At 45.6% G+C, this 8,907-nt stretch overlaps 1 protein-coding gene across 1 annotated transcript; it reads left to right on the forward strand.

The window, feature by feature from the left end:
- The first annotated feature begins 1,485 nt into the window (after positions 1 to 1,485).
- On the forward strand, positions 1,486 to 8,717 carry LOC148388227 (desmoglein-2.1-like). The gene is made up of 14 exons (XM_088394727.1): positions 1,486 to 1,643; positions 2,273 to 2,401; positions 2,502 to 2,657; positions 2,952 to 3,093; positions 3,183 to 3,343; positions 3,420 to 3,554; positions 3,662 to 3,847; positions 3,926 to 4,191; positions 4,395 to 4,537; positions 4,816 to 5,037; positions 5,115 to 5,357; positions 5,477 to 5,607; positions 5,690 to 5,929; positions 6,068 to 8,717. The coding sequence occupies exons 1-14, from the start codon at positions 1,602 to 1,604 to the stop codon at positions 6,986 to 6,988; spliced, it is 3,117 nt and encodes a 1,038-aa protein (XP_088250853.1). The 5' UTR covers positions 1,486 to 1,601; the 3' UTR covers positions 6,989 to 8,717.
- The last annotated feature ends 190 nt before the right edge of the window (positions 8,718 to 8,907 follow it).

The following is an 8,907-nucleotide window of genomic DNA, read 5'->3' on the forward strand; positions in this document are numbered from 1 at the left end:
AATAAAGTAACCACGGAAACAATGAGCGTCTGTTCCAAACCGACCCGTCAATCAACGCGGTCTCCCACGGCAACGCTGCAATTGCCTTTGTGCGCCTTTTGAACGTTCCCACCAAAAAACAGAAAGCAAACAGGAATGATGAATCTTGCAGGGATTGCAACGAATGTCAAGATGTTAAAGGTTAAGTGTGAGCATGTCAGCTCAAGCAATTTGAAATATTTGCGTGCGGGGGCGGAATGAAACGCTAATGTTTTCGTTGGACTTTAATGCATGGAGGCTTTTCTTTGGAACGCTCGTAACACACCCAGGGTGTGCTCGACTGCTCATTTTGCAATTTATTGACTTACCTGGAAATAAAAGAGCATCTTTACGACCAGTACAACCAGTTTGAGGTCTTTGTGGACTCCAGTGGTTAGGGCTGAGATTTGAGCAAGGGTTTAACAGCCAAAGACAATTCTGCAAATTGGTTTGTTCCGGAAGAATCTGACTCAGATTTCTTCATCATGTCGGCATATTCATTTCGATGGCACTCCGTTTGGAGCATCTCAACTTCAAAGTAGCTCTGAGTGAATTGACTAAATTTTTCCATCAAGTGTTATTAAATTAGCATATCTAACAAGAATTTTGCCGGTGAATAAACCTTGACATTTTTTAGGATCGCCAGACACATGTCAAGCAGTTTTCTGAGTCAAAGTCGGAGTGACACTCCTGCGTTGAAATTGAAAAACACCACCTCACCTCCACCGTTTGACGGATTCCATTTTAATGGCTGCGTCCACGCTATCATTATGTTTAGCACCTTTAAGCGCAGCTGCCGGAATGCAAGTTAACATACAGGGTGGTGTAATGCTAACAACCGTAAAGTTTTTCCTTTTAGCTCGAGAAAGGTTTCGCATACAGTTGGCAGCATCGTCCATATAAGATCCGATAAAATGTGCGGCAGACTGGACAGAACAAATAAATGACTTCCCTAAGTAATTTTCTGGAACATAAACTTTGACGCGCGCAGTATTTTGGGGAGACCACTCTACCATTACTGGTCCAATTTGCCGGAATGCTGGTCGATGAATCCGATCTTATCTTACCTGTTTTCATTTCCAGGGAAGCCATGACAGGTTTAAGTCTCTTCCAGTTAAGTCAATTATGCAGGACACGCTTGACTTCACCATCTTCTCCTTCCGACTTTTGTTGGGGCTGTTGGCAGGCGAGGACATGTCACATGTCAACTGCATCAAAGTTTGTTTTAAAAACTCACACGCTGAAGAAAGTGTTTTATGTTTCACTCAGAAACTTTAAGCTCAAGTCAAATATGCATTTATGTATATATGCAGTATACACTATACTGTGCATAGATACAATGACCTGTTTATAGAGACACCCACACGTACACACACACATGCATGCACGCACACACGCATGCACGCACACACACACGCACACACACACACACACACACACACACACACACACACACACACACACACACACACACACATACACACACACACACACCCACCCGAGAGGGCGTTCTGCCATACAAAAAGCTTCTCTCTCCTCTTCCTTGGTTCAAACTGGAAGAGGACCTCCTGCAAGGCATCATTATGTTCCGAGTGGCTTTTCCCGCGAGCGTTTTGTTCCTAATGGTGAGTGACTTTGAATAATTAATCGTTTTGTGTCCGAGGAAAGGACACGAGCAGGTGTACACTCAGAATGCATATAGATGGAAAGCATTTCACCTACTTACAGTAACTTGCTGTTACTACACAGAAGGAGCGGGCTTTTTTTTTTTTTTTTAATCTTATGTAATAAAAGTTGACTCAAGTACGAACTATATTGTTTTGGTGGACACTGAATGCGATCAAGTGGAGAGTCGTGAAAGACTAGGTGGACGGGGGGAGGTGAGAACATCTACAGTTGGACGTTAATGACGTTAACTACGCAACCAGAATTTTTTTAGCATGTACAATCAGCCCCTAAGACCATTTTCTCGCCAACATGCTATTTGTCTATAGAATGAGTAAAGCCACAGAAAAGTTGCAATAGGAAGTCTACCATTTTGGATATTTTATCCAATTGCTCCCCAATTTCAATCATGTAATCTAGTCAGGCTGGTGATTTAAACTCCTGGGATTTTTGGTCCATATGTGTGATTGTAGCAAATCTTAATCCATCCAAATCTTTAAAAAAATTGAAATGGAAGTTCATTGAAATCTATGTGTATGGAATGACAAAACATCTCACATCTACTGATGTCATGCATTTGTTTCAATAGCTCCTGAACGCACTTGTGCTGGCGCTCCACTCCGGGAATGAACCGGTTCGGAAAAGAAGAGAATGGATCGTCCCTCCGAGGCCGCTCAAGGAAAATGAAGATTACACAGGAAAGGAGTCCATAGCCAAGGTAAGAGCTACTTTTGTCCACAAGGAGGCACTACAGAAGCATAATTTCTGTTCCATGAGTGCTACTGGTATTCAGTTTTGGTATGTTGTGTGCGTTTCAGATTCGATCCGATTTTGAAATCGCCGGGAACATCAGCTACTCCTTGGAGGGCGTCGGCGCAAGCCAGTACCCCTTCAACGTCTTTGTGGTGGACCCAAAAACGGGACTCATTCGCGTCACTCAATTACTCGACAGGGAGGTCATCGATTCTTACAATGTGAGTGACCTCTCCTTCAATTAATCAACTTTTTACCTCACACCTGTATGTTTATATTTTAAAATGGTGGTTGTAGTTTACTAAGATGACATCTATTGTCTTTGTAAAAGCAGAAGTTGTGACACAACTCATCTAATAATCTGTAAACACTTTTTGTTTTTTGGGTGGGTAGTGCCAACTGTTGGGCTGCTAAAAAAAACAAAAAACAATGAGAAAATGTTGTAATACCTCAAACGGCCTCATGATAATGCTGCAGAGTAAGTCAAATCAAGTCGCTGGTATTTGTCCTGTCAGCTCTTGGGCATCGCCAGATTCAACGACGGCACTGAGGCGGAGAAAAGGATTGACCTCCGCATAAAAGTGCTGGATGAGAACGACAACGAGCCACAGTTTGATGCCATGAAGCCCGTGGACGTCTATGAGCGCAGTCCTGCGGGTGAGAGAACAGATAACGCATGAGACTGGTCAGGCTTTATCGTTTCACTTGGGTCCTGTAGGTGGCAGTGTCGTGTCTTTGTTTTCCAGGGATGCCCGTCACGACAGTCACTGCGACTGACGTAGACGAACCGGGCAACCCTAATTCTCAACTGTTCTACACCATCGTAAAGCAGGACCCACCTCACGACATGTTCCAAATGAACAAAGATGGACACATCTATGTGGGCAAGTCCACTCTGGACAGAGAGGTGCAGGCCACTCACAAAGAAAGAACATGTGCAAAAGTGTGAAATGTCGCTCAACCGGGTGTTTTTGTGCTGTCAGACAACAGATCGGTACTTTGTGACAGTGCAAGCTCAGGATCTCAATGGCGACCCTGACGGACACACAGGGACCAGTACGTTGACCATCAATGTGCTGGATGTTAATGATAACCTTCCAACACTGGAAAAAAGCCAGGTACTGGCCGTAAAAATGAAACACGGTGCTTTTCAACAGTCACGTCGGGTTGCGTTGTCACCGGGCATGTCAAAGGTCACGTCATGTTATCAAGTGTTTCGTTGCAGTACAAGGGCAGCATTATGGAAAACACGCAGGGTGTGGAGGTGATGAGGATCAAAGCTCAAGACCTGGACCTAAAGGACAGCGACAACTGGGAAAGTGTGTTCGATATTGTCAAAGGTAATGAGGCCAAGTACTTCAGCATCAAAACAGACCCAAAGACCAATGAAGGCATCCTCATGCTTGATAAGGTACGCGTGAAAATTGAACAGAAACGCGCAGGCTACCCACGTTAGTCACAATCTGAAAAAATACGTACGATCTCACAGCCGGTGGATTATGAGCATGTGAAGGACCTGGTACTTATGCTCACTGTGAGGAACAAGGCTCCAATTTATGAAGGACTTCCGCAAAGCACCACGTATAAAACCTACCGTGTTAAAATCAACGTGCAAAACCAGCGTGAAGGTCCATATTTTGATCCTAAAGTCAAAGTGATCACCATGTCGGAAGGAGGCGGCACGCCTGGCAATGATGTCATCGCTCACTACCCAGCACTAGATGGAGACACTGGAAAACCAGCTGAGAAAGTCAAGTGAGTGGCTCCACACTGAGCTGTCACATTCCATCCATCCATCCATCCATCCATCCATCCATCCATCCATCCATCCATCCATCCATCCATCCATCCATCCATCCATCCATCCATCCATCCATCCATCCATCCATCCATCCATCCATCCATCCATCCATCCATCCATCCATCCATCCATCCATCCATCCGTACTTGTGTTGCAGGTATCTTAAAGGTTCGGATCCTGACAACTGGCTTACCATTGACCCAGAAACGTCTGACATCAGGCTGAACAAGATGCCCGACAGAGAATCCACTTTTTTAGTCAACGGGACGTACTACGCTCAAGTTCTCTGCATTTCTAAAGGTACACTGAGACAATAGTAGCATTGCGCAACCTCCTTAGCTGTAAAGATGCTGAAATATTCTGGTGGAGTCCCACAAAACACAAAAACTGTACGAGAGTATCTTTTTAGGCATCTCCACTTTATTATTTTTAACTCCCTTGTGGACAACTAATTTGGAGATGCAAGTTAAACGAGTTTAATTGAATTCATACGTCTACCTTTACCAGACTATTTAGTATCTGAACAGAACTTAGGACAGAATGTGAGTTCTGTTGCTACTTCTGTTTCCTGCAAACAGACATCCCATCGAGCACCGCCACTGGCACCGTGGCCATTCAGGTGGAAGACTTCAATGACCACTGTCCCACCCTGACCAGTACCCTCGAGACTCTTTGCATTCCTAACAATGCAGTTATCATTAACGCCGTTGACGAAGACGACTTCCCCAATGGAGCTCCCTTCACCTTTGAGATCATTCCAGAGGGCACTATGGGAAAATGGCAGGTGGAGCATCTCAACGGTGAGGACATAACATCTGGCTTCTTTAGGCTATTTAAATCTTCTCGATTTAAATCTTCTCATGGTTGAACCTGTCAGATACCGCTGCCATCCTGAGAGCCCAAGAGTCCAAATGGCCCGGTCTCCATGAGGTGCAATTATTAGTGAAGGACCAGCAGGGGGAGGTGTGCCCAGAACCACAGAAGGTGACAGTCCAAGTGTGCACATGCGATGATGGAGTGATTTGCGGAAGACGAGGTGGAAGGGGTCAACCTGACAAGAAGTCGGAGTTAGGACCGGCAGGCATTGGACTGCTGCTACTGGGCCTGCTGCTGCTACTGCGTAAGTGCGATCAAACGGGTGTGAATGTTGGATGGAGATCAGGGCATCAGGAGTAGAGACACGCATTTTTTTTAATACAATGACTCAGATTAATCCATGCAAGTGTGTTGCTGTTCCAGTGGTTCCCCTGCTGTTGCTCTTCTGTCAGTGTGGGGACACCATTGGGCTGCCAGGGGGCGCTGCGGACATACCGGATGGAACCAAGTCCCACTTGATAAACTACTGCACAGAAGGCCAGGGGGAGAACGCGGTCAGTTCTGATCACTCCGCCAACTCTTGAGGACACATTCTGTTATTGACTTCTGTATGTCCATTCGCTGGTTCTGTGGCAGGCGGTGCCGCTAAGCCTCATCCCGATGCAGCAGGTGGCCCAAGACGTGAGCAATAGCGTGTACCAGTCAGACTTTGTAGACACCGTCCAGGGAAACATGGAGCAGTCCTGGGGAAGTAGGCAGGCCAACACCAACACCTTCTACTCCAGGTTCGGAGGTGCGGCAGTAGGAGGCCAGTCCATGGCGGTTTACGACAGCATCGCTCTACCGGACCACCTGCTCGCTCAATACTACCAACAGGTGACAGCAGTGGTGTTCTTCTCTACAGGCCTATTATGTACAAAGCAATTACCTACATTTGAAGAGTACAAATGCAAATGCAGCTCTTCTCATGATCTTGTTGACCCACATCACACATTTTTGGTCATATTTTAACAGAGGGTGTACAGCGAAGGTGGGAGAGAGAACATGGCAGAGAAGGACACTCACTTGAAGTATAGTTTTGAGGGCCAAAGTTCCTCAGCCGGCTCTGTGGGCTGCTGCAGCCTCCTGGAGAATGACAACGACCTCTGCTTTCTTGACGACCTCGGTCCCAAGTTCAAGACCCTGGCAGAAGTGTGCAGTGGCAAGAAGCTCCAACTAGATGTCATTCCACCAACAACAAAGGTCGTGACTGAACCAAAGTTGGAACTCCCAAAGCTGCCGCCAGTTGCCCCCATGGTAGACCAGACTCAAGTGGTGAAGGAAAACATGATTACACAATATCAAGGGATGACCGCTGGGATGGGAGGGATGGAAAACCAAATGTTCTTGTTCCAGCAGCAGCCCGTCTATTACGCCGCCGCAACACCCATGCAGTTTGTAGTCCAGCCACAAGTCCAAAACACCCTGCTGCTGGCCGAGGCACCAGCTACCAATCTTCAGGGAGTGGTTCTGGCAGCACCCGCACAAAGCATGCTAGTGTCTGGCAGACACACCAAGGATGCCAGCATGGTGCTGGTGGAGAACCCCAAGGTCCAGGCTAAGGTCCACACAAGGAATTATCCCGGCCTCCAGAATATGGTGATGGTGGAAAGCAAGCTCCCTGCGGGGTCTGTGAAAGTTCTAAAGGGGACCAGAACCTCCTTGGTGCCAGGAAGTGGGCAAGCAGAACGGATTTCTAAAGCTCACAAAGTCCATTTGGTGGAAGGCTCATTTGGCGGAAATGAAGCTGCAAGTGTGTCCCAGAAGATTAACACCTCTGAATCTGTAAAATCCTTCAACATTAAAAGCACCACCACTAAGTCCACTGGACCTCAGGTGGCTTCTTCCAGAATCCCGACGTACCACAAGATGGTGGTACAAGAGACACGCAAATAATGGATTTTGGCTATAAGGTGCTTCAAGTGCACATGACGGACTCGATCTTGCTAACTATTTCCAGTGCAATGAACGGGACTTAACGATCATTTTCAGGAATGTCCTCTCTTTTTTTAGTATCGTATGTAAAACTACGTAGAAACCGTTTAGGAGCTTTTGTATGTGCAGTTGGCTTTTTCTGGTCAGAATCGATTGACTGGTGAAAGAATTCAGAGATTTGTTACTAAATAAAATCATAAAATCGCACATATTTGGAGATAAGAGATTAAAAGTAATGTAATATGCCGTTGTGGCGCTATAGCCAACATTTGAGTTTCAACGCCAGCATTTGTGAAAGTAGCTCAGGTGAGTACCAAATAAAAGAACGCAGCTGGCTATGCATACAAAACAAGAGCGCTTTGGGTGTGTCTGCCGAGATTGTGTGTGCCTGTGCTTGTGTGAGCTTCCGTTGCCGAACCGGTTTTCAACCTTCGACACAGACACACACAAACTCACCACAAGCAGATCTGCTCATTTTGGTAAAATGAAAGTTTATTCATGCCATTATTTGTATTTTTCAGATTGTAGTGAGCTGCCAAGCCTGTGTGGATGCGTGACTGCGCTCTTTCTCGACTTGTATAATTGTTTACTATCTCCAATTTAGATGTCATTTTGTCAACTACTCATAATGTGGCACACCTTTGGCGGGGGGGGGGTCAGGTTTCAAGGCCACGCCCCGTCTTTGCTCACAAGCTGAACTTTGTGCAACAGAAATATTTGTCAAGGTCAGGCAAAGCACACCATGTGGAACGTTTAGAAATTCACTTTGATGCAGATTAGGGACTCGGGTCAAGATCACCATCCTAAATCCATTTGCAGTCCTATAAATCATGAAGCTGTAAAGACTGTAAATCCCATGGATTTTATTGCAGCCCTTTAGATTGTTGACTCATTCATGCAAAACAACCAAAGCAGAGTTAACACACTGGTTCTCAGTGGCTCAAATTTTCTAACTAGCTAGTGAAACAAGTTGTTATGATGGATGACTTGTTTTGGGCGTGGCGGCTACGCTGAGACTTTCATCCAAACTTTGTTTATCTCTCAGTTATTATGTGAGTCAATTAAATGTGACTCACACTCGAGTCGAGTCTCGGCAACACCGAGACCGACTCGTTATGGCAACTCGTCAAAATGTCAGACGAGTTCCCCAAAGAAAGGACTAATGACCCAACCTTCACCCCCTGAGGGGATAGTTCGCGTCAGGCTTCCGACGGACAGCTTGAGGAGCCAATCACAAAGCTGAAGCCAAACTGACACATGATCCGGCGACAAAACAGGCTTGACTGCTGAGGTGGCTGTTTGTCTTTAACTCAGCCAGTAGAAGCTCGGCGTGGAGTGACGGCCGTATTGTTCTGCCGCTGGAATGAACTGCTGCCTCTAACTCACCTACGCTTCTTACAAACTTTCTTACTCACACTTTCTGGGTGTGGCGCTCGGCTCCCGTCAGCAGTTTTTGGGCGAGACAGTGATTCTCATGGCGGAGAAATTCTTGGGAACTTTGAAAACATCAGGATATTTCTGGCCTGATGCTGACAATTCCGATGTGTCATACTGTCCCAAAAAACATGCTCAGAGAATCAACAGGATGAACATTAGATAGAGTGCATATGTCAAACATTAAATGTGATTAAATTAAAAGTTCACAATGTTACATGATTGGGGTATAAACATTAAATATGATGTAAATATGCGACCTATTGTTTTCCTTTGGTATGTTGTCATTTATTCTGTCAGTCTTTCAAACGCAAAACTGTAAACTACTTTTTAGTTAATATATAAAGTTAAAAATCAGGCCAAAATGTCACTTTGGTGCCAAACAAAGTCTTGAGGGTCCAATCAGATTTTGACACGAAGCCTACTTAACCAATCATTAGTTGGTT

Source organism: Syngnathus floridae, chromosome 13, assembly GCF_059516105.1.
Source record: "Syngnathus floridae isolate MCC-2025c chromosome 13, RoL_Sflo_1.0, whole genome shotgun sequence".
Lineage (NCBI taxonomy): Eukaryota > Metazoa > Chordata > Actinopteri > Syngnathiformes > Syngnathidae > Syngnathus > Syngnathus floridae.

Bases quoted from the DNA above. Each gene is read 5' to 3' on its own strand.
- LOC148388227 (XM_088394727.1), top strand. From the start codon at position 1,602: ATGTTCCGAGTGGCTTTTCCCGCGAGCGTTTTGTTCCTAATG. The intron at 4,192-4,394 runs GTGAGTGGCTCC...CTTGTGTTGCAG, and splicing joins AAACCAGCTGAGAAAGTCAA to GTATCTTAAAGGTTCGGATC. The intron at 5,358-5,476 runs GTAAGTGCGATC...TTGCTGTTCCAG, and splicing joins GGGCCTGCTGCTGCTACTGC to TGGTTCCCCTGCTGTTGCTC.